Source organism: Phascolarctos cinereus, unplaced genomic scaffold (assembly GCF_003287225.1).
Source record: "Phascolarctos cinereus isolate Bilbo 61053 unplaced genomic scaffold, phaCin_HiC Scaffold_9;HRSCAF=440, whole genome shotgun sequence".
In the NCBI taxonomy this organism is placed as follows: domain Eukaryota; kingdom Metazoa; phylum Chordata; class Mammalia; order Diprotodontia; family Phascolarctidae; genus Phascolarctos; species Phascolarctos cinereus.
The window spans coordinates 242,561,767-242,588,179 of NW_027556402.1; the positions used below are offsets into that span (position 1 = coordinate 242,561,767).

At 43.5% G+C, this 26,413-nt stretch overlaps 1 protein-coding gene across 1 annotated transcript in view; it reads right to left on the reverse strand.

Annotated features, from left to right (window-relative positions):
• The window catches only part of SYT13 (synaptotagmin 13), a 69,188-nt gene extending 47,989 nt beyond the window's left edge, over window positions 1-21,199 (reverse strand). Inside the window, exon 1 of the mRNA XM_021009794.2 lies at window positions 20,645-21,199. Within this exon, the coding sequence (XP_020865453.1) occupies window positions 20,645-20,833 (189 nt within the window). The 5' untranslated portion in view covers window positions 20,834-21,199. The remainder of the gene's footprint in view (window positions 1-20,644) is intronic.
• Window positions 21,200-26,413: the final 5,214 nt, after the last annotated feature.

Here is a 26,413-nt window from a genome sequence, read left to right on the forward strand (position 1 = left end):
TTTGGAACTATGCCCAAAGGCTATAAAAATGTGCATACCCTTTGATCCAGCAATAGCACTTCTAGGGCTATATCCCAAAGAGATCAACAAATGGGAAAAGGACCCACATGTACAAAAATATTCATAGCAGCTCTTTTTGTGGTGGCAAAGAATTGGAAATTGAGAGGATGCCCATCAATTGGGGAATGGCTGAGCAAGTTGTGGTATATGAATGTAATGGAATACTATTGTGCTATAAGAAATGATGAACAGGCTGACTTCAGAAAAACCTGGAAAGACTTATATGGTCTGATTCTGAGTGAAATGAGCAGAACTAAGAGAACTTTGTACACAATAACAGCCATGTTGTGCGATGACTAATATTGATAAATCTAACCCTTCTCAGTCATACAAGGATCTAAGATACCACCAGAGGCCTCATAGTGGACAAGGCTATCCACATCCAAAGAAAGAACTATGGAAGTTGAATCTATCATTTTTTTCTCTTCTGTTGAGTTTTGTTTCCTCTTTCTAATGGTTCCTCCTATTGGTTTTAATTTTTACTTACAACTTCACTAATGTGAAAATATGTTTAATAGGAATGTAAATGTATAGCCTATATGAGATTGTGCACCATCTTGGGGAGGGGGGTGGGGAGGAAGGGGGAGAAAATTTTTAAACTCAAAAGCATATGGAAGTGATTGTTGATAAATCAAAATAAATTAATAAAATTTTAAAAATGCTTTGCTGATGTTCTTTTTTTCTTTTCTTTTTTTTCTTTTTGGTCATTGCTATCACTAACTTCTCCTGTCCCCCATTTTTGCCTTCATAAAAACCTTCCCTAATAACAAGTTAGTATAATCAAGCAAAATATATCCTATATTAGCAATTCCTCCAAAATGTATGTCTTATTCCTCACATCTACTTCTTTGCCAAGAGGTGAGAAGTATGTTTCATCCTTGGTCTTCTAGAGCCACAGCTGGTCATTGCATTGATTTTTAAATCTTTCCAAGTCATTTTTCTTTAAAATATTGTAATTATTGTATAAATTGTTCCCTTGGTTCTACTCACTACCTTCTGCATCATTTTATACAAGACTTCCCAGATTTCTCTGAATCTCTTGTACCTTTCATAATTATTATTATATTATACATATTTCATATTATTATGAATTATATTACATGTTATATATATATATTATACAATATTTCATATGCCATAATTTGTTCAGCCATTCCCCAGGGGATGAGTACCTCCTTAGTTTCTAGCTCTTTACTCCAACAAAAAGTACTACTATGAATATTTTGCACATATGGACTCTTTCCTTCTTTATTTTATTCCTTTGGGGTATATGCCTAGTGGAAGTATTGCTGCTTCAAAGGATATGCACAGCTTAGTGACTTTGGGGGCATAGCTTCGAATTGCTTTCTAGAATGGTTCCACCAACTTACAATTCCATCAGCAGTGCATTAGTGTATCTGTCTTCCCACATTCCCTCTTACAACTGTCATTTCCCTTTTTTGCTGTCTTTTCCAATCTGACAAATGTGAGATAGAATCTTAGAGTTGTTTTAATTTGCATTTCTCATATTATTAGTGATTTGGAACACTTTTACATGTAGCTATTGATGGCTTCCTTCTTTTGAGAAATGTCTGTTCATATCCTCTGACCATCTATACCTGTCTCCAAGAGGAAAATACTTTTTTCTCGTATATCTGGATCAGTTCCCTATATATGTATATCTTGAATGTGAGACCTTTATCGGAGAAACTTGATTCAATGATTCTTTCAGGTAAACATTTCCTTTTTGATTTTAAATGCATTGATTTTATTTGTAGAAAAGCTTTAGATTTTATGTAAACTGAATCTCCAATTTTATCTTCCATGACTATCTATCAATCCCTTGTTTATTCAAGAAGTCTTCCCCTATCTATTGTTGTGAAAGGTATTTCCATCCTTTTCTAATTTGTTTGTAATGTGATATTTAGATCATGTATCTATTTGGAAATTGTGGTATACTGTGCAAGATGTTGGTCTAAACCTAATTTCTGCCAGATTGCTATCTAGATTTTTCAGTAGTTTTTGTCTAGTCCTTACTCCAGAAGCTGGAGTCTTTGGGCTTATCAAAAACCTTGATACTATGTTTGTTTCTAGAAACCGTGTTCCTAATATATCCCACCAATTGATTTTTTCATATTTATTAACCAGTACTAAATAGTGTTAATGATGACTACTTTAAAATATATTTTGAGGTCTTGTATATCTACTTCTTAACCTTTTTTTCCTCTAGATGAATTTTGTTATTATTTCCCTAGTTCTATAAAGTACTCCTTTGGTAGTTTGCTGAGTTTCATACTAAATAAGTAAATTAATTCAGGCAGCGTTGTCATTTTTATTATAGTAGTGAAACCCAAACATGAGCAATTCACATTGCTCCAATTATTGAGGCCCCTATTTATTTCTGTAAAGAGTATTTTTTTTATTATATTCCTATCATTCCTGTGGGTGATTTGATATGTAGACTCCAAGATGTTTTGTATCCTGTAGTTATTTTTGAATGGAATTTCTGTTCGTATCTGTTCTTTATGGGGTTTGTTGCAAGGATGCAGAGAGGCTGATGATACATTTCTCTTCACTTTCTTACACCTCAATTTGATTCAAAACCATTTACTTTGGTTTAGTGGTTCTTTTTTCAATCAGTGCCAAGCACTGCCTAAGCATTGGGGTTACAAAGGAAAAAAAAACCAAACAGTCCCTGCCCTCAAGGAACTTACATTCTATCCTGGGAGACAACACACACACACACACACACACACACACACACACACACACACACACACATGTAGACATATATACCACATAAATACAAGGTAACTGAGAAGGGAGGAGCGGAGCATTTTGCACACTCCTTTTCCACTGGAAAGGCCAATGTTTGAATAGCCTATACAGCATTTCTTCATAAAAATAGAGTTTGCTCTGAGAACATCTGCAAATGTTTGGAACAGATTTTTTCCCCCGAGTACTTACTTCTAGTTACTATAAATAACATCCATTCCTTCACTGCTTCTGTGACCCAGCTTGGTGTAGCTGATGATGCCTTGATTTTGCCTTTGGCTATGATTATAATCATGGCACATAGGAGCTGGAAGGTACCTGGGACAAAATCTACTACACTCCTCTCGTTATACAGATGAGGAAAATGAACCCCAAGTTCACAGTCAATAGCAGAGTCTAGATCTGCCAAAGATCTCCTGACTCCCTGGCCAATCAGACCCCCATCTCCATGACAAATCAATCAATTAGTCAATAAGTATTCATGAAGCACCTACTAAGCATTGTTCTAGGCATTGGGAATAAAGACAAAAGTGAAACGGTCCCTGCCCTCAAGTAGCATACACTCTATCTCTTTAGACAAATGTACATTTTAAATTATATATAAAACAGATACAAGATAATGGGGGGGCAAGGGGAAGGTAATGGTAGCTCATGGATCATGGAGAAGATGATGCTTGAGCTAAATCTTAAAACTAGAGATTCTAAGAGGAGGAAGTCCATCCCTAGTGAAGAAGAGAGCCAATACAAAGGCTCAGAGTGTCCTAGGTACTTGTTCAGTTGGCCAAAATCATGTGGGAACTTAGATGACTTAGTACAGGTCTTCACTTATACTAAGAACATTTTTTTTCAAATAATAATGATGGTCAATATTTATAATGTGTTTCAAGGCTTGTAAAGCACTGATATCTCCTTTGATCCTCATAACAACTCCCTGAGGTAGGTGCTATTATTATTATTTCTCTTTCAGCAATAAGAAAACAGGTAGAGGCTCAGAGGGTTCAGTAAGCTGCCTAGGTTCAAAAAGTTAGTGTCCAAGGTGGGATCCAACCTTGGGTCTTCCTGATTCCAAGCCCAGCTCTCTATCTACTGCACTACCTAGCTGCCAAAGTATGTGTCTTAGTCACGATGATCGTTTTTCAGTCTTTTTCAATCATATCCAACTCTTCATGACCCCATTTAGGGTTTTCTTGGCAGAGATACTAGAGCAGTTTGCCATGATTATTCCCACGATAACATACTCTATAATCAAAGGGTAATGCCCATGTCTTCTATTTAACATTCAAAGCTCCTCACAGCTTGACCTTGACTTAGTTTTCCACTTTATTTCACAGTATTCTCCTTCATGCACTTTGTAGCCCAGTCAAACCTGCCTTCTTGCTGTTCCTGATACCGGGAGACAAAATAGGATGGTATTACAATAGTCTAGGCAAGGGGTGATGATGAAGCCTGAGCTTAGGTAGTGGCTAAGTAAGAGTAAATAAGGGGATGGATGTGAGAGACATTATGAAAAAAAATAATTACCAAGACTTGATAGCTTCACATTTGGGGATGAGGAAGAGGGAGGAGTCAAGGATCACTCTGAAGTTAAAGACCCAGATGCCTGGTAGGATGGTCATGACACTAAGAAAGACAAGGAATTCAGAAGAAGAGCTAGACTTAAAAGACAAGATGATCAGTTTAATTTTGAACATGTCAAATCTGAGGTAGTTCTAATACATCTTGTTGGAAATGCCTAGCAGGGATTTGAAGATAGTAAGACTGCAGCTCAGCAGAGAGGAGGGATGCATAGGGAGATGTAGGAGTTACCTGCATGGAGATAACTATTGAATACATGGGAAGAAGTGAGATAATAAAGAGAGGTAGAGAAAGAGAAGAACAGAAGGTAAACTACATAGGAGATGCAGGGGAACTGTTGTAATATGAAACAGGCAGAGACAGTGACAGAAACAGAGATAGAGACAGAGAGAGATAGCAAGAAAGATCACAGTGATGATGATGATGATGATGATGATGTTTATATAGTGCCTATTACATGCCAGACACACAACATGCTAAGCTATGTACAAGTATGATTTCTTTTGATCTTCATAACAACCTGAAAGGTAGGTGCTATTATTATCCCCATTTTACAGGTGAGGAAACTGAGGCACACTGAAGTTAAGACACTTGCCCAGAATTACATATCTGGTAAGTGTCTGAGGACAGATTTGAACTCGGGTCTTCTTGAATCCAAGCCCAGCACTCTATCCACTGTATCATCTAGTTGGCAGAGAGGGGTGTGTGTGTGTGTGTGTGTGTGTGTGTGTGTGTGTGGAGAGAGAGACAGAAACAGACACACACACACACACAGAAAGAGAGAGGGAGAGAGAGAGAGAGAGAGAATAGTGTCCAGCATGAGGGACTCCCAAAGTAAGGGGATGTGCATGATCTAGCAGGAGAGGTCAGATAGGTAGGAGGAAGATCAAGAGAAAACAGGAAAGTTAAAAGCCAGGGAGGAAGGCTTTCAGGAGGAGGGCATGGCCAGCAGAATCAAAAGCAGCACAAAGGTCAAGAAACATAAGGACTAGGAAGATGACATTAGATCTGGCAATTAAGACCTCACCGGAAACCTCAGAGAGAGCAGCCTCAGTCAAGTGTTGGTGTCAGAAGCTAGACTGCAATTCAATTCAATTTTCAGACAGATAATTGAGTGCCAACTCTTTTCTGGGTATTTTGCTAGATGCTGCAGGGAATAAGGGAGTGGAGAGAGTCCCACAAGTAAGAATAGACTATATAGTAAGTAACTTCAAGGGGGCAGAGAGCACCAATAACTGGAGGAAAGGTCTTGTGGAGGATGTGGTACTTTGGAGGAGATACAGATTCTACCAGGAGGGAGGGCATCCTAGACAGGGGACAATTTGGGCACAGGAGATGGAGTGTCATGGACGCTAGAACCCAGAGTGCAGGAAAAATAGTATTATAAAAGAATTGTGAAGGTCAGTGAGAGCCAGATTCTGGGAAGGTTTTAAACGCCAGGCTGAGTACTATTTAATTTATACTAAGGGGTCAAAATTCCTCTAAAACAAGTCAACAGACTATAAGAGCTTCTGGGGCCAATGAGTTCATCATTCTGAGGCCCGGTTGGTGAGGAGCCTTTCCAAACTTAGCCAGGATGATCTCCAGAAAATAGATGCACAAACTGTCCATTTGACACCTTTCCAGATTGGTAAAATCTGTCAAAGCTGATGTCCCTCTGGATTTTGACAACCCAGATCGCCACTACAATATAAGAAGAACACAGTAGAAAAAGCAGTGGCTCTGAAGTCAAAAGACCTGGCTCTGCCTCTTTTTATTCATATGACTTGGGACAGGTTATCTAACCTCTCTGAATCTCAATTTCCTCATTTATAAAACTAGAGGGTTGGACTAGATGGGCTCTGAGGTCTTCATGTATCTTAATTTATGTTCCTACGAGATTTGTGGAGGGTCAAGGGCCAACTTGACGTTTATGAACCTTAGGTCTCCTTTAACACCAGTTGTCTCCACCACTCACTACTCGTCTCGAGGACCCTCTCCCCTAGCAGCCACCAGGGTCAAGTCCAAGGTCCCCTGATGTGGGCTAGGCTGTTTTCATCCACCATACAGATGGCAGACCCAAGGTGTTCATCCTACAAGGAAATCAGGCATTCCTGAAATATGCAAGAATTGTAGACATACCACATGGCACTGGGCTTCTGATTTCCACTTGCTGCTGACTCATTTGCCCCTTAATAACCAAGCTCTTCTTTACTAATAACTTTAATTACATCAATTACTCACTCTAAAAACCTCTCTTTTCTCTTCTTACCTTTCCCTCCTCCAAGCTGGCATCACCCCCTACATCCCCTCCTCCAACCTCCCCCAAACCTGACCTATTCTATTCTCAGACTTTTGGTTGGGAGAAAGGACCATGCAATTTAAAGACTTCAGAGATCACTGAATTCAACCCCCTCGTTTTGCAGAGAATGAAAGTGAGCACCAAAGAGGCTAAGAGTCTTGTTCAAAGTCATACAGGTAAGTAGCAGAGCCAAGATTATTTTGCATTTACTTAATGAGTTGTGTCCCCTCAATGGAATTTAAGCTTCCTGAGGGTAGGCTCCACTTCATTTTTTCTTTTGTATCACCATTGCTTGGCGCAATGCCTTGCACACAGTAGGTGCTTAATAAATGCTTCCTGAATGAAGGACTTGAGTTCAAATCCCAGCTTTATCACTTACTATTTGAATACAGAGGCGATGTTATTATGGATGGAGAGGCAGCATCAATGCGGCATAATGGAAAGAACCTCTGTATTCAAAAAACTGGAAGAAGGGCACAAATTTAGCTTTATCTTTAGATCTCATTCATCCATTCAAATAGATCATAGGCTAAGTTGGAAAGGACCTAGGACCATCTCACTTTACAGATGAGGGAACTGAGGCTCAGAGATGTTGATTGGCCCAAGGTCATGCAAATAGTAAGTGATAAAGCTGGGATTTGAACTCAAGTCCTCGGACTCTAAACTAGGTATTTCTTTCATTGCACCACACTACCTTCCTCCATTCATTCACTCATTCAGGAAGCATTTATTAAGCAGCTACTGTGTGCAAGGCATTGAGCCAAGCAATGGTGATACAAAAGAAAAAATGAAGTGGAGCCTACCCTCAGGAAGCTTAAATTCCATTGAGGGGACACAACTCATTAAGTAAATGCAAAATAATTTTGAAAGGAAAGGAGAAGCATAGGATCGGAGGGTTAGCTAGAAGGGGGCATCAGACCTCATCTGCTCTGACCCTTTCATCTTATAAAGGAGAAAACAGAGGCAAGAGGTATCAGGATCAGAATAAATCTCATGGTGGGGGGCACTTGAGATGAGTTTTGAAGGAAACTAAAGATCCTAAAGGGCAGCTAGGTGACTCCACATTGCACAGAGCACCAGGCCCGGAGTCAGGATGACCTGAGTTCAAATCCAGTATCAGACACTTACTAGCTGTATGACCCTGGGCAAGTCACTTAACTCTGCTTGCCTCAGTTTCCTCATCTATAAAATGAGCTGGAGAAGGAAATAGCAAACCACTCCAGTATCTTTACCAAGAAAATCCCAAATGGGGTCACAGAGAGTCTGACATGACTGAAATTACTGAACAACAACCATAGGTATCCTAAGAGGCAGAGACTAGTAGGGAGGACTCCAGACCTGGGGGACAGCCTAGACAGAAGCATGGAGATGGGAGAGAGAATTTCATATGCAGGGAATGCAACAAATAAGCCGGTTTGACTGGAAGGTAGAGCATCTAAAGGGAAAAAGAAAGGGCCTAGAGTCACTAGACCATTGATTCCATTGGCAGAGGGAGCTCCCAGATGAGGAAATCCCCTCTACCAAAGAAAAAGAAGCATCTCTGCCATTTAGAGTGTTAGAGAGGGTACTAGGGCTGCCAAGAGCATCGAGAAGGTAAGTCACCTACCCAGGGTCACACAGATTGGATTAAAAAAAAATCTTGAACCCAAGTCTTCCCAGCTCTAAGAAGCCAGCTCTCTATTCACTATTTCTGTTGTTGTTAGATCTTCGTGACCCCATTTAGGGTCTTCTTGACAGAGATACTGGGGTAGTTTGCCATTTCCTTCTCCAGCTCATTTTTTTTTTTGGTGAGGCAATTGGGGTTAAGTGACTTGCCCAGGGTCACACAGCTAGTAAGTATTAAGTGACTGAATCCAGATTTGAACTCAGGTCCTCCTGATTCCAAGGCTGGAGCTTTATCCACTGCACCATGTAGCTGTCCCCTCCAGCTCATTTTACAGATGAGGAAACTGAGGCAAGCAGGGTTAAGTGGCTTGCCCAGGGTCACATAGCTAGTAAGTGTCTAAGGCCAGATTTAAACTCAGGAAGATGAGTCTTCCTGACTCCAGGCCCAGGACTCTGTGCACTATGGTTCCACCTAGCTGCCCTGTAACACTGTGCCATGCTACTTCTTTCTGTATTTATACTGTGTACCACTCAGTACCAGGCACTGTGCTAAGTACATTACAGATATTATCTCATTTGAATTTTGCAATAACCCTAAGAGGTAGGTGCTATTATTATGCCCATTTTACAATGAAGGAAACTGAACCAAAAAGGTTAAGTGATTTGCCAACAGTCACACAGCCAGCTAGTAAATGTCTGAGATTTGAACTCAGGTCTTCATGACTCTGGGCCCAAACATCTATCCACTGTTCTACATGGAATAACATGTAATAAGCCTGGAAAGGCAATCTGAAGCCAGATTGTAGATGGCTATAAATCCCAGCATGGTTTGTATTTAATACAACAGAACTTCTTGAGAAGGAGAGTGACATGGTCAGACCTATGTTTTAGAATATCAATATGGCATCTATATGGAGGATGGGCAAGCATTTTGGAAATTTTCTTTCTTCTTCCCTCCCCTTCTCTGTCTCTCTCTGTCTCTATCTCTGTCTTTCTCTGTCTCTCTGTCTCTCTCCTTCCTCTCTCTCTCTGTCTCTCTCTCTCTATCTCTGTCTCTGTCTCTGTCCCTCTCTCTCCTCTCTCCTTCTTCAACCTGTCCCTCTCATCTTTCATTTCTGAAATCCAGGTCATATGCAAGAATTTCTTATTTAAAAATCTCCATAAATAGTCACATGGTGGGGTAAGCTATGCCTCCTCCTCTTGCTACCAATGTCACTGACTGGCCTAGCTGTCAATAAACACCACTCATTGTTCAGTTTGGTTGTTGGCTAGCCTGATGCTGACTGACAATTCGGCCAGCCAGTGACAGAAAAGCCTGGAACACCTTCTCTCTCCTCTTCTGGTTCAACACAAAAAGAAAGTACCTAGCAGCAGTTCAGATTTGGGAAAGGTATCAAACAGTAGGTCCTTAATAAATGGTTAATGAATGAATTAATGAATGAATGAGCAAATATGTGCATGTGTTGTTACTCTGGAAATTACAGACTTTAATGAATTGGTAGGTTTCCAATTTCCTTACTATCTATATAGTAAATTGCTCACTCTCACTGGAACTCAGTTTTCTCCTATGAAAAGTGAGGGGTTCAACTGGGCCCTTTCCTAAGTCCTTTTTGGACCCAAATCCTTTGATCATAAAGAAATGAGTGAGAGGAACATCTAGGTGAAGCCCTAGATTTCAGGGGAGGGACCAGAGCCCCACAATTGTGCCAGGGTGATTATAGAATACTTTGGGTAGAACCCTCTTTGATAGTACCTTAAGCACACAAAAATTGCCAGCTTGGGCAAAGTAAAAATAAATAAGGGACCTCTTGTGTCCTCTTTATCATTATGACCAAGACTGCAGGAGTCAGAGAAATCTGCTGATGGAATCCAGTCTGTCTACGTCATCACCTGTGTGACCTTGGGCAAATCACCAATCTCTCTGGGCCTTAGTCTGTAAAATAAGAGCTTTGGATTTCTTGGTCTTTAAGGTTTCTCTCAGTTCTAAAGAACAATGAGAGTTACTGTTACTAAATTATAAAATAACAATAATAATATCACATGTAAATATCATATATATATTATATATATACATATATCACATAGTGTATATACGTATGTATGTGTATATGTATATATATATATACACATGCACAGTATACACATACACATTCTATATATTCTTAAGCTGGGGTATTCAGGTATCCAAGGGGTCTGTAGATAGATTTTAGGACGGCCATGAATTTATATGAAAAAAATACATCTTTATTTTCACTAAACTCTAAATGAAATTTTGCATTTCCTTTAATTACTTAAAAACATTGTTCTGAGAAGCAATCCAGACTGCCAAAGGGGTCTATGACATGCACACATCAAAAAGGATTAAGACACACACACCCTCACACGCACAAGATCCTTGAAAACCATCATGGTTTCATTTATGCCTTTTCATCCCCAATACCTAGGACAGCTCCTGGCACTTAGTACATGCTTAATAAATGCTTGTTAATTGACCATAGACATTTAATATATCCATTATCTCATGTGAGCCTCACAACAATCCTTTGGGGCAAGCACTCCAGATATTAAAATCCCCATTTTACATATAAGGAAACTTGGGCACAGAAGAGATGAAGTGACTTAGCCAGAGTCACGCAACTAGTGATTATCCAAGGTGCGACTAGAACCCAGGTCTTCCTCATTTTTGGTCCAGTGTTCTCTGCACTGTTTCCCATTATGGCCCTGCCATTCCCACTGAGGCACAAAGAGAAGACACCAAGAACAGGCTGGCTAAACAACCAGTTTAAACTATGAGTGATGCTGACTGACAGCTCAGCCACTCAGGGACATTGGTAGGCATGGTCTCCCCCACCCTATTACTATTTATGGAGTCTTTTTAATAATAAATTCCTGCCTATGGCCTAGATTTCAGAAACAAAAGACCAGAGGGATTGATGAATGGAGACAGAGACAGCGAGAGAGACAGAGAGACAGAGAGATGCCCAGGTCTCACAGGTAGGAAGGTGGCAAAGCCAGGCACTGAGTCCAAGGTGTGCAGACTCCTCATGGATGATTCCATGCTTTCCAGTTAACAGACAAGGCTGTCATTTCTAAGAAACAGAACCTTCTCTAAAAACAATCCCAACTGGTGATTTGGGGGCTTAATGGGGTGGGGGAAGGTTTGAGGAAGGGGAAAAGCATATGGAAACCACTCCCCAGGCTGTGACTTGGAGGAAATCTGCCCGCTCCCCCATCTTAAGTCCCTCCCTGGGGGGCGACTCGTGTCACAGATGTTTAGTCAGGAGTCAGAGCTGTCACCATCCTGCAAAGGTCTGTTTCAGCCTCCTGGGCAAAGATGGCCTCCCTTAATTGACTGACTGATGCACTGGCCCAGAATAACCGAGCCTGAGATGGCCCTGCCTGGCTTTGTCTGGGAGCAGGCCTGGCCAGCCTGCCTTTGTGATCCATCCCCCCAAGCGCCTGTTCTTTCATTTCTTTGAAGTTGCTGGGCACTGGGAATGAGAAATGTGGATGAAAAGACCAGCTAGGGAGCAATCCAGCATGGGGGGGAGGGGAATGGGGGAAAGATCTTGAAATATGGGATTCAACAGACCCCTGGAAAAGCCAGCCGGGATCCAGGGCTAGGCTCTCATTAAAGGCAGCTCACGCTTCTATGGCGCCTCACAGCCAAGGAGCACCGCTATCGAATTTGATCACAGCCCACTTTTCCTAGAAAGCTCAGAGGAGTTAGGATCATAAGGGGTGGAAGATGCCTTGGAGGTGATCTATTCAGGGGACCATAAGTTTCAAGTCAAAAAGGAACCTCAGACGCCATCTGGCCCAAGCCCCTTATTTTATACATGGGAAACTGAGTCCCAGAGAGATGGATTGACTCCCCCCAATGTTTCACATGTAGTATTAGAAGCAGTGTCTGAGCCCTGGTGTTTTGACTCAACCCTTTGATGCTGCGCTGTGTTCTTTCCACCCTGCCGCATTTTATGGATGAGGAAACCAAAAGCCAGGGAAGGGAAGTGACTGCTTACCAACAAGCAGATGATTATCAGATACTAAGTGACTGAGCTGGGCCTTGAACCCAAGTCTCTTGTGTCTGAGTCCAATATTCTTTCTACTTCCACCTAATTTTAGCAGAAATGAGAGACATAAATTTTAAAAATTCCTTACCATTAATTTTCTGTTCTACTTGGTTCTTGCTTAGGCGGAACTGGCACCCTCTCAGGCACTTGGTAAATATTTGTTGAATAAATGAAGCCCAGTGCCTTTGCTTTGTCCTGCTTCACTGAACAGGAAATACCTGTTTTGAGTACTTAGGCTGTCTCATATGCCTACAAATAATGGGTCAACAAAGCTCCTTCCTCACCACAATCTAGTGAAGCAGACAGTATCATGCTCATTTTACAGGTGATGAAAGGCTAAATAATCTACATAGAGTCATAGAACTACCAAATAGCAGAGTCAAGGTCATGGTGGAGAAAAAGAAAAGCCCTGGATTTGGAATTGGCCTGAGTTCAAATCTCTGCCCTGCCACTAACTTCTTGTGTGGCATTGGGCAAGTCATTTCACTTTGCCTTGGTCTGTTTCCTCATCTGTAAGATGTGGAGTGGGGACTTAATATATGGCTCCTAAGACTCCTTCTGGTTCTAGATATATGGTCCTATGTGTGTCCTTAGGGGAGATACTTTGCTTCTTGGGCCTCAGTTTCTCCATCTGTAAAATTGGGGAGGGGTGCTATTGTAGCCTTTAAGGTCCCTCCCAGCTCTAGATTTGGGCTCACTTAGGATCACAGGGGACTTGAATGTAGGTATGTTAGTTACAAGTGTGCTTGAACATCTTGCCTGTCAATCTCTGTTTCTCCTCTTTATCTTTTATCTATATCATGGTCTTGCATTTACAAAGTGATTTCCTAATTTAGAGAGAGCTGGGAGAATCAGGCAGGCAGGCAGTCAATCAATCAACAAGTCTTTATTAAGTGGGTGCTATGTGCCAGGAAATGTGAGAAGAGATGGGAACACAAAGAAAAGCCGTGGCATGTTACTGGGTTTTGGGAGGGGATGTTGTTGAGGGAGGGCACTTGGCACAAGGGTTGACATCGGGTATTTGATCCCTGCTTGGTAGCCACAACTAGGACTAGGGCATGTGAGCATTCTTACGCCCATTTTACAGACAAGGAAGCTGATGTCTCAGAGTGGTCAGCCTGTGGTCATCTAGCTAGTAAGTGGTTGGAAGTAAACCCAGAACTTCTAACATGCTATCTGTCACATATGACCTATGGAGGTCCTGGTTTCACTCTAAACCGAAGGACTGCCCCCTCTTTGTCCATTGTTCTCTTCAGGCTTTGGCTACTCATTAAATCTGAACACAACAACCTTTCCAGCCCTACCCCATGCCATCCCACCCCACAACTCCTGGCCTTCCTGGCAGGGGTAAGGTGAGAAAAGGGCAGTGTCATGCCTGTCTCGCCAAGCACAGGCTGCCATACAGGGCAAGAAGCTCAGGGTTTTTCTGACTCTTCCCAAGGCTACAAAGGTACAAAGGAACTGAGAAAGAGAGGGGAGGCACTAATAGAGAGAGAGAGAGAGAGAGGAAGGAAGCTGGCTGCTGTAGGCTTTGCCAAGAGCCTGGAGTCAGGAGATTTGAGTTCAAGTTAAGCTGTCTTGAAGGCAGGGACAATGCCCTCGACTTTCTTTGTATTCCCAAAGCACAGTGTCTGATACATAGTAGGTGCTTAATAAATGACTGTTGCTTACTAGCTTTGACTCTGGGCAAAGCGCTTTACTCCTCTGTGTCCTAGTTTCTTCCTCTAAAAAACAGGGGTGATAGTGAACAAAGCACTTTGCAAAACAAGACAGACCACTGAAATATGAGTTAACATTATTAGGCTTATGCAATTGGCTTTATCATCATTTTGCAAATGCACACACTGAGGTCCAGAGGGATTAAGGGATTTCTCTAATGTCCTTGGCAAGTGAATAGTAAAGGTCCTCCTTATCCTCCCTCCAAATCTAGTTTTGATATGATAGAGTCTAATCACTCCCCATCTCCACTTCTTGTTGTTAGTGTCATTGCTGCTGAATCGTTTCAGTCATGTCTCACTCTCTGTGACCCCATTTGGGGTTTTCTTGGCAAGGGTACTGGAGTGCTTTGCCATTTCCTTCTCTACGTCATTTTACAGATGAGGAAACTGAAGCAAACAGGATTAAGTGACTTGCCCAGAGTCACACAGCTAGTAAGTGCTGAGGCTGGATTTGAACTCAGGAAGATTAGTTTTCCTGGCTCCAGGCCAGGCGCTCTATCCACTGTCCCACCTGGCTGCCCATCACTGATCTTATCCTTGACCATACCCATCAGCTCCCACATGCTGCTCTATGTTCATTGCTCTTCACCACTCTCTGCTCCCCTGGCATGTCTCCCTCTCCCCTAAGTGTCTCTGCTTTTTCCAAGGGTAGGAAAGAGTCATCAGCCTCTTTGGACCTAGTGTGCTCAGGACACTAAGAACCCTTCCATTGCCCACATGGTGGTGGGAGCTCGGTGTAATGAAAAGGGTGTTGGGCATGGAATCAGGAGAGACCCACATTCAAATCCTGTCTCTGACACCTCCAGCTATATGACCATTGGCAAATTACCTAACCTCTCTGGGTTTTGTTTTCTTCATATGTAAAATGTAGGTAATAGTACAGACTTCAGAAGATTTTTGTGAGGCTCAGATATGAGTAAAAAGCTTTGCGAAATTTACGGCAGTGTCGAGATAGTACTACTAACTCTACAATGGCATTTTCCAAGGCAGCTCCTCATTAACCCTCCTTCTCACACCTATTCATCACTGAGGACATGGTTCTGTGGGGTCCAGAGCACCTAGAAAATCCGTATTTACAATGTAAAGCGTAATTTTTTTAAATCAAATAGTGCTAATTGTAATTCCCTGCCATATACACTGTTAATAAGACCAAGACAGAAGGGAAAGAGAGAGCATGGTTTATTTTGTTCTATGTGTATTCCTGCAGTACTTTCAATATAAATATGTCTGTGCCCACCACTGCATCCTCATTTAAATGTCCTCAGACTATTGATTTTGCCTATTTGACCGGGGTTCAAGGGAACAGAGAGTTATAGCCAGAAAGGACCTTTGGGTTACCTGGTTCAACTCCGTCATTTTATAGAGGAGGCCCCAATGATGGGAAGTGACTTGACCAAGGTTCCCCACTGGCAGAGATGAAATGAGATCCCAGGTCTTCTGGCTCCAAATCCAGGATTTTCCCCACTGCACCACATTGTCTGGAAGTGAATCCTACCTGAAGAATTCAGCTAGGATTCACTGGTCATTATAATTCCTCTCTCTGAGACTACTCGCCACCCCAAGCCCAACAGGGTTTTATAAAGATTATTAGTGAAGAATGGCAGGTGAGTTTTTCTTGAGTTCCTGGAAGACACTAAAGCCAATGTGATGCTGTCTGATGAGTATGGAGAAAAGGGAGAAATGAAACCAGTGTCACAGATGCTGATTGATCCTTTCTCTCTTCTTCTGATTTTAGTCTTGGTCTCTGCCTTCCTTTGCCTCTCTTGGTTTAATTCATCCTTTTCCTTCTACATCTTCAATGCTCTTTGCCTCTCTCTCCCTGACTAGGTCTAACTAATTTTCTGTTTCCATATTCTTACTTTGTTCATTTCAATCTGATTCTCTCTTCTTCTCTTTCACTCCCTTTGTTCCATGACACACGTAAGTCATATCACACACATATCAGCCCATTCTGATATCATCTCTTGCTCCGTTTACTGGTCAATCTCACGCTACCTCTCTCCTGTTTCCATCAGCCTCTTTTGTGTGCTCTTTCTAATTCTCCTTTCCCTTTCTGTCTTTCTTTCCTTTCATTGTCTCTTTCTCCTCTTGCCTTCTCTTTCTCCTCTCAGTCTGTTCTTTTTCCATCTCTCTCCATTTCTTCTCTTCCTTCTCAGTCCATTTCTTTTCTCCCCCTCTGCTCTCTATCTCTTCTCTTCTCTTTCTTTCCATTCTCCCTTTCTTTCCTCTTCATTTTCTTCTTCTCCTTACCCCACTGTTTCTTTACTTCTCTCTTTTTCTTTCCTAGTCTCTCTTAATTTCTCTTCCCTGTTTCCTTTTTCTTTTCTTTTTGGTGAGGCAGTTGGGGTTAAGTGATTTGCCCAGGGTCTCACAGCTAGTAAGTGTCTGGTCTGAGGTCAAATTTGAACTCGGGTCCTCCTGACTTCAAGGCCGGAGCTCTATCCACTGCACCTCCATTCTACTACTTTTCTCTCTCCTTTCCCTTCTTGTTCTTCATCCTGCTCTTTCCTTTCAGCTTTTATCTCTCTCTTCTCTCTCTTTCTTTTGTCTCTCAGTCTCTGTTCCTCTGCTCCATCATTTTCCTCTTCTCTTTCTCCTCCCTATCTCTCTACTCTCCCACTTTGTTTTCTCTCTGCACCCCCTTCTCCTCTTCCACCTGATTTTCTCTTTACATCTTTGTCTCTTTCAGTCTGTACCTCTCTCCTCTTGTCTCCTCTCCTCCACTCCCTTCCCTGTTCACTCCTCTCCATGTTTTCTGTCTCTCTTTGTGTCTCGAGTGTATTTTGACCAAAGCCAGTGGTCTGTGATTAAAAGCCTGGAAAAATGCCAAGACTGTAAAAATGCTTTGGGTTGGAATAAAGTGGAAGGTGTTTATTGACTCTATGGTCAACAGGAGCCATTATCATGAGGATTGCCCTGCCTTACCAGGAGGAGAAAATGAAGAGTGTCATCGGGCTTCAGCTGACTCCAGGCTTGCCCTTTGAGTACAACCTCAGGGAACAAACTGACAGCATGTCAAAGGTTTCTAAGGATGCTTTTCGTCTCCAGTAGGCAGTGTTCTGCACATCTCCCTGAAATAACCCATGCTAATTTCTTGATGAAAAATTCATGCAGCTGACTGCCTTATCCCATTGCTAAGCAACCAGCCACAACATGTTTATCATACCAAGTCTAACATTAAGTAAGGCTGAGCTGGGACTGAGACCAAGGTTCTAAAAGGGGATGGGAAGGACTTCCCTTCTGACCAAACCCACCCTGACCAGAAGAAACTCATCCTGCTCCTTCCAACTCTGCTCACATTGTGCCCTGTGCCCAGAACAGCCTCCTCCGCATCTCTGGCAACAACCCGTGTCAAGTGCCTGTCTGGCCAAACCCAATGGTCACTCCTCCACAGAGCTTTCCCTGGACTTGAGTCAGGAGTGAGCTCTCAAGACCTGAGTCTACAGTTAGATGGACTCGATTAGGGACTGAATTCTAGCTCTGACACTTAGTATCCTATGTGACCTAAAGCCTTTGGGCCCCAGTTTCATCCTTGGTCAAATGACAGGACTAAACTCAATGACCTCTGAGGTCCTTTTCAGCTCTAAATCTTTTGACCTATGGCAGAAAGGGCCTTTTATAGGCTATTGAGCATCTATTAAATGGAAGACCCAGTGCAGGGCACCATGGGTTCTGCAAAGACAGATATTTCTTGAATTCAGTTGAATTTAGTAGGGTGACCTTCAGCACTGGGAGAAATTTCTGAAGTCATTTTGGAAAAGAGAGTTCATAGTCCACTGTGCACAGTATCAGTAGAGACATGGTGGCCTTCTTTATTAAATGAAACTCTTCTAGATGGGTGTGTGAAGAAAAGGCTGAAATACATAGTTATTGGGCACTTAATGTAGAAAAAGTATAAGATTCATGCTTCAGGCAGGGGTTGAACCCAAGATGGACATTTAATGTTATTTGTGCTAAGATCCCTTCTAGCTCTGACATTCCAGATTCATGTTCTGAGGTCCCTCCCAGCTCTGACATTCTAGATCTATGTTCTAAGGTCCCTTCTATTCTGACATTCCAGGTACATGTTCTAAGGTCCCTTCCAGCTCTGACATTTTAAATCCATGCTCTAAGGTCCTTTCCAGCTCTGACATGCCAGGTCTGTGTTCTAAAGTACCTGCTAGCTCTGAAATTCTAGATCCATGTTCTAAGGTCCCTTCCAACTCTAAACATGCTAAATTCTAAGATCCTTCTCAGTTACAACACTGTATGTTTTAAGGTTTCTTTCAGTTTTGACATTCTATATTCTTTGTTCTAAGGTCTCTTCTGGCTCCAATAATGAGGATTAAGATCTCCTCTAGCTCTGATATTCTATGTCCTAAGATTCCTCCCCACTCTAATATTCTCTCTCCTAACATCCCTTCCAGCTCTGATAGTCTATGCTGTAAGGTCTCTTCCTACTACAACCTTCTCTGTTCTAAGGTCCCTCACACTTCTAGCATTCTGTGCTGCAAGGCACCTTCTAGTTTTGACAGTTAATATTCTGTTAGGTTCTCTTCCGCCTATTCTGTATATAACTCGTGTGTACTCAGTTATATACATGTTGTCTCCCCCCTTAGAATGTGAGCTCCTTGAGGACAGGGTTATGGGTTTGCCTTTCTTAGTATTCCCAGCACTTAGCACAGTGCCTGGGGCTGTTTAAATGTTTGTTGACTGTGTTCTAAGGTTCTTCTTAGCTCTAGCATTCTTTGTTCTAGGGTTTCCTGGAAGCTATTTGAATATGCTATGATTATATGATTCTCTGAACCATTTCCCACATTCATGTGACCCTTCTACTAGGAGAATGAAAAGAAGAGATCTAACCTCCAGAGTCAAAGGATTCCAAGGTGGACCTCGCAGCCAGGGGCCGGGATGTACCCACATGGCCCACTGTCCCCTGAATTCTCCGAGCTGTTTACAACTCTCTCCTGACACTCAAGAGAAGACTTCCTAGTGAACCCACCTCCTTCTCTCAGATCATCCTGGAAGGTGACTTTGGCCTCCCAGGAACAGAGTACACATCCATCCTCTGCCTACTCGTCCCCACCCTTACAGTCAGTCCCAGCTCTCCAGAGGTCAGGGAGAACAGATGCGGGTGCTGGTGTCGCTGCTACTCCCAGAGATTTCTTTCAAGGAAGGGGAGCCAACTCCTGCATGTATGACCGGAGGGCAGTAGTGGGTATTGGGGGGGGGCAGATTGTGGTGAAAGCGGGGGATGTCTTTCCGACCTCCAGTGTCATCCCCTTTCCCCCCCAAGCTCTCTGTATGACTGGAAGCTGGTAGACCGCAGGCGTTCCTGCCTCCCCACAGATCGTCCTTTCTACCCACTAGAGAAGTTTCCCTCCTGGAGAGATGACTGCATTTTCCCTTGTTTGGGGCTCAGCTTGGTTCCTGACCCACATATGTGTGGATTTTTTTATCTCCATTTACACCCCACACACATATGCTCCACCATCTCCCTGAAGCCCCTCCTCCACTCTTCCCTCAGAATCCTTTACTTCCCTCTTAAGACTCCATGCTACCCCCCCAATCCATGATTCCCTCTATCCTCCTCACAGCCCCCTCCTCACAGTCCCTACTGACCTCCATCTTTCCTTGGAATCCTACATTTCACTCGGCTCCCTACTTCTCCCATCCCCCAATCCTCTTCTCCTTCCTCCTCCTGTCACAGAGCCATCCTTCCTTCCCTAATTCTCCCTCCTCACAACACCCCCACTCACCCCAGTCACTGAATCTTTCACTTCCCAAGCCCTCCCCCCTCCTCCTGGTATCAACTTCCCCAGTCCTATTACAGACTCCAATCCTCCCTCCCATTCTCCATGTTCCCTGAGTCCCCCCCCTTCACTCTGCCCCCTACCCCCTAGTCACAGCCTTCCAGTTCCCCAATTTTCTTATCTCCTGTCATGTCCATACTACCCCAAGTCAAAGCACCCACTAGATGCCCCGCACTTCCTCAGTTAGAGGCTCAGTCGTCGTCTCCCCTGCCACATACACAACACTATCCTTCCCCTTGGGAGCCTCTACTCTCCTCTTTCAACCCCTCAGTTTCCACCCTTACTCCCTAGCGTCCACCTCTCTTTAGTCCTTCTTCAATTCTCTTCTTCAGAATTCTTCATGACAGATCCTCAATCCTCCCCCAGAATCCATCAATCCCCAACTCCTGTCTTCACTGGTCCCCACTCTCCCTAATTCTCCCTCAGAATCCCCTCTTCTCCCTCGACCCGTAGCCCCGCTCTCAGTCCATTCCTCCCCAATAATCCCCCGCCTCCTCCATATCCCAGCCCCACAATCTCTCTTATTATATCCATCCCCACCCCGCCTTTTCTCTCTCTTTATTGCCCCCACGCCAGTTACAGCCCCCTCCTAACCTTGGCCCAGGAGGTCACACCCCCTCCCCAGGGGGTCAATCCCCGCCCCCCACTCCAGGGGCAGATTGCCCCGCCCCCAGACAGGGGAGGGGGCGCGGTCGCAGAGGGCTGCACTTGGCTCCGGGCTGCTACCCGCGTGCGGTGAAGGGAGCAATGTTCGGAGCGCGGGACGAGCGCGGGGCGCCCGGGTACCTGCTGCTGCTGGGCAGGCCGAAGCACGCTGGAAGTCGCTTTCTCAGCATCCTGGCATTGGTCCTGGTCCCGGAGCCCGTTCTTGGGGTTCAGGCGACGGCACAGGCAGGTGAAGCCGCACAGGGCGAGGATACTGGTTGCTGTGCCTAGCGTGGCACCCAGCGCGATGATGGGCACCGACAGCACCATGGTCCGGCCTGGCAGAGCAGGGCAGGATTCCCCTATCCCAATCCGCTAAGGGCAGGGCTGCAACCAGGAGTGTCCCTTCCCTCCCCTCCTATCCCTAGACACCTATCCCTTTCGTCTCCTCTCAGGGCTCAGTTTCGCTGTCCCTGAACCCCCAACCCCAGCACAGGCTCCTCTCCCCGCAGTTCCCAGAGCCGTGCGGCCCGGGAAGGGGCAGGAGCAACGTTAGTCCCGGCGGGGCCGCTCCCTAGGGTCCAGTTCTTGCCCCCTGGCGCCGCCCTCCGGTGCCCACGGCCGGAGCTCAGCGGCCCCTGGCCTCCTCTGGAATCCGCGGCTCTCATTGAATCTGGCAGAGAGACACAGAGGGAAAGGGATGCAAGAGGAGGGAGGGGCGGGGCTGGGGCTGGGGGTGGGTTAGGGGTTGGGGAGGGGAGCAGCCACTATGCAGTGGAGACAGGAAGACGTCAGAGATGGGGAACGGCCTTCCCGCCCTCCCCCCAAACCACCACCTCCCGCCAAGCTCTCCTCTACCTCAAGGTTCATTTCCACTTCTCCCCCCCCTCCTTCCCCCCGTGGTACCCCCACCGTATCACATCTAGTTCTCTCAGCTTCCCTGCCCCCACTAGCCCCTAAATCAGAAAATCACCTCCACAGTCCTGGAGAATAAATCTCTGAAATCCTTAGTCTTAGAATCTTCTCTAATCTCTGATCTGAAGCTTCCAAAGGCAAAGTGTTACAAGCCTGATATGGTGGACAGACCCCTGAATCGGGAGTCGAGACGTGTTTGACCGTGGACAAGTCATTTTCCTTCTCTGGTCCTCAGTTTACTCATCTGAAAATGAGAAAGTTGAACTAAAGTAATAGAATCATTTATTTTGTGCTAGGGAGAGCCTTAGGTCATTTCTCCAATCTCCTTATTTCACAGAGGAGGAATCTGAGGTGGAGAAAGTGGAAGAGGTGTGCCTAATGGACACATAGGTTTTACTCAGCCTGGCATGGATTTGGACCGTGGGCTTCTGATTCCATGCCTACTGCTCTTTTCTCCTTCCTCTGTCTCTCTCTGTCTCTCTCTCTGTCTCTGTCTCTCTGATTCTGTCTAGTCCCTCTGTCTTTGTCTATCTCTGTCTCTCTGTCTGTCTCTATCTCTGTCTCATCCCTCTATCTTTGTCTCTGTCTCTATCTCTGTCTCTGTCTCTGTCTCTCTGTCTGTCTCTCTCTCTCACTCCCCTTCTCCCCCAAACCCAGGGATAAGAGCCCCCAGAACTTCCTGTGACACTTAGCAGACCTCCCCAAGGAATGATCTGGAGTATTCCTTGGCTCCTGTACCTAGCATTGCAAATATCCTTGGGAAATACAATTTTTAATTAAAACTGTCATCTCTGAGCCTCCTGCTGCCTGAAATTCTCCCTAAGAACAACTACCCTCAAAGATATCCAGGGCAGATGAGTAAGGCAACATCTGTAAACAGAGGGACAATCTCTTGTACCATATGGTTACAGGTCACACTGTGAAGAAAAGGGCTCCCCCTTTGTAACATGTGGACAGGCAGTGTCACAGAGAAGTTAGTTGACTTCCCCTAAGTCACACAGCAAATCTTTGGCATAGTCAATTCTGTCCTGGGCCACCCCCATTCTCCTCTTAGTCTTCTACAATCTTAAGAACAGGGTGATGTTTCTTTCCCTATTATTTTTACCAGGCTTTTAGTAAGACTTTCCCCCAAGAAAACTCGTGACTGTTTTCTTTGGAAACTGGATAAACCCTGTTGATAGAGAGGCACTTGGCAGAGGCTGGTGAGCATCTGGAAATACCTGAATGTTCTGTCTGCAAACAACCCAGAGACACAAGAGCTGCTAGGCTAAAAAAGGAAAGGAGAAGGGGAGAGGAGAAAAAGGCTAAGAAGGAGTCCTCTGGCTTTGGTGAAATGGCAGGGTTAGAAAATCAACTGGGAAGGGTCTCAGAACAGAGAACATAGCATGTCAAACCTGGAAGAAACCTTAAAACAGAGAGAATGTGAGAGCTAGAAGGGGCCTTGGAACCTAGAACATAGAATTTTAAAGCTAGAAAGAAGCTTAGAATGCGGAATGTCAAGGCTGACAGAAACATTAAAATGGAAAACAGAATAGTGGAACCCAAAGGGACTTTAGAAGGTAAAACTTAGAGTAGGAGAGCAGAGAGACCTTTGAATATAGAATATTAGAGCCGGAAGAGACCTTCAAATATAAAAACAGGGGATGTCAGCCTTAGATGGAATTTTAGAACCTGAAATATTAGGAACTTCAAAGATCATATAGTTTTTCTCCCCAATTTTCCAGGTAAGAAAATTGAGATCTATGAGGGAAAAAGATTTTTTCAAGGTCACACACAGAGTTAGTGACAGAAACAGGACAAGAAGCTGGGTCTTCTGAATCTTGCTGTTTTCTCTCTTGTTTGTTTTCTCTCTGATGAGCCACTGTATAGCTCTGAGTGGTAAAAAAAAAAAATGCCTTCTATCTCAAGGACAAAGGCCTGCAAATCCAGAAGGCAGCTTCATGCATTCATTTGTTCATTCTTCCTTCCTTCCTTTCTTGCATTCAACAAATATTTGTTTATTGATTGGATGACTTTTTTTGAGTGTCCACTTTAGTCCAGTTTTCTCATTTCATAGATGAGTACACTGAAGACTAGAGAAGGAAAATGGTTTGCCCAAGGTCAAACATGTCTCTTGACTCCTAATGACATAGTGAGAATTATAAATAGATTTAAAACTGTGTCTCTGCCACTAAAGAGTTCATAAGCTAGTAGGTAACTAGTATCATTGTAAATAGCAAAGTCTTACATCATTAGTTGGCAACATGCCTTCCATAGAACAAGCCAAAGATGATAGATCACAGAAGTGTTAATATCACCATTTTATAGAGGAGGAAACTGAGGCTCAGAGAGATGTGTGATGAGCCCATGGTCACACTATGCCAGGAGTAATAACCAGATCTTCTTACTCCAATTCTAGTATTCTTTCCATCACATAATAACATCCTCTCACAGCAATAGAGAAAGCCCCCAAGCAGGGACATTATTAAATTCTTTCACGATCTTGTCACTGTTTGAGATCCAAGTATACTGGAGTGAAGAAAGTCTTTGGCTTTCTGAGGTTTTTTCCCCTGCCTCTTCACCAAATAAGTACCAAGGTCTGGCTACGCAGACTTGGCATGGCCTCCAGCAGTAGAAGGGAGTCAGGGATGTGGCTCTTTCCCAGATCACCTGCCTTGAAAAAAGTCAAGCCTTCTAAAGCTATTTGTTCTCCCCTAATACAGAGGTGTCCGCACACCTCAATGAGGGGAATCTGCCACCTAGAGGGGATGGAAAGCATCTCCCTTGTCCAGAAACGCAGGGAAAAGTCCTTGTTCCAAGCTCTTTTCACAGGATCAGATGCTTAGAGCTCTAAGACACCTCCTAGGTCATATAATACAAGCCCTCATTTACAGAGGGGTAGACTGAGGCCCACAGTGCCTTACCCAAAGTCACATAGGTAGTAAGTAGAAGAGCTAGGATTTGAACCCAGACTCTCCGACTTTAAATACAACACTCTTTCTACAACAGCACAATATTTTGTGTGCATCTCACCTAGTTTAGAGGTAGTTGGGTGGTTCAGTGAATAAAGCCAGGCCCCAAAGTCAGGAAGACTTGAATTCAAATCCACATTCTCAGTCACTTACTAGCTGTGTGACCCTGGGAAAGTCACTTAACCCCTCTCTGCTTCAGTCTCTTCATGTCTAAAAAGGAGATAATAATAGCATTGATCTTCCAGGGTTGTTGTGGGGATCAAATGAGGTACTATCTGTAAAGTACTGGATACATAGCAGGTGCTGTTGTTCAGTCATTTTCCAGTCATGTCTGACTCTTCATGACCTCATTTTGGGGTTTTCTTGCCAAAGATCCTAGAGTGGTTTGCTATTTCCTTCTTTAGCTCCTCATTTTATAGATGAGGAAACTGAGGCAAACAGAGTTAAGTGACTTGCCCAGGGTCGCATAACTAGAGTCTGAGGCTGGATTTGAACTCAGGATCTTCTGACTCCAGAGTTGGCACCCTATCCACTGCGCCACTTAGCTGCACTTGGTGCTATATAAATGTAAGCTATTATTATTATAACAACTCAAGTTTATATAGCATTCTTTTTCATGTCATCTCTTTAAGGAAGTTAGGGAAAATATTTTTGTCTCCATTTTACAGTTCTAAAATACTGAGACCAATAAAGATAAAGTGGTTTGCCTGTGGTGACACAGTTAGTAAATTAAGTTAGTATTAAGCTAGTAAAATTAAGCTGGTCAATTAAGACTGAGGTACAATATAAACTATTGGACCACAGGATTTGAAATAGAGTCCTGGGTTCAAATCCTATTCAGTCACTCATCATTAATGTTTCTTTTGGAAAGTCTTTACTTCCCTTGGCCTCAATTTTCTTATTTGTAAAATAAGATGGGTTATACTTATTTTATTTGGCTCCATAGAAAAGAACTAGTAGTAATGGGTAAAGGTTGCCAGAAGAAAAAAGGTAAATTGAGTTTGGAAATGGGTGGGGGGAATGTTCTACCAATGAGAGCTCTCCAAAAATGGACTAGGCTTCCTCAGGAAAGAGTGAACTCCTCCTCATTTGTGGTCTTGAAGTGGTGGCTGGATAACCATGTCACAGAAAGAGCTCTTCTGCAGGATTGGGTTGGTCTAGACAATGCCTTAAAGTCTCCTCCAACACTGAAATTACAGGAGACTAACTAATTTCTACATCTTTTCCAGCTCTAAATACATGATGTTCGATTGTAGGTAGTCTTCTACAATTTCCAACAGGGAAGTGAGGTATTTTGATGTGGTGGAAGGAGAACTGGATTTAAACTCAGTAGTCCTGGATTTGAGTCCCGGATTTTTCACTTTCCAACCAAGTGACCTTGGGAAAATCATTCCCCTTTAGTTTCCTCATCTGCAAACTGGAGGTTGTCATCTTCCAGCTTTGACAGATAGAAGGGAACTCAGAGGCCATCTAGTCCCGCCTTCTTCAACATACTTGATAAGTGGTCATTCAGCCTTCAATTAAAGACCTCTAGAACAACAAAGAAGTGAAAATAGTATGCTTCAATCTGCGTTCAGACTCCATAGTTCTTTCTCTCGATGTGGATGGCATTTTCCATCATGAATCTTTTGAAATTGTCTTGGATTATCATATTGCTGAGAAGAGCTAAGTCAATCATAGCTGATCATTGCACGATGTTGCTGTTACTATGTACAACATTCTCCTGGTTCTGCTCACTTCACTCAGCATCAGTTCATGTAAGTCTCTCCAGGTTTTTCTGAAACCCACTTGCTTATCATTTCTTATAGCACAATAGTATTCTATTTCATTCATATACCATAATTTGTTCAGCCATTCCTCAATTGATGGACATTCCCTTAATTTCCAATTCTTTGCCATCACAAAAAGAGCTGCTATAAATATTTTTTGTACATGTAGGTCCTTTTCCTTTTTTATGATCTCTTTGGGATACAGAACTAGTAGTTGTATTGCTGGATCAAAGGGTGTGTATGCACAGTTTGATAGCCCTTTGGGCATAGTTCCA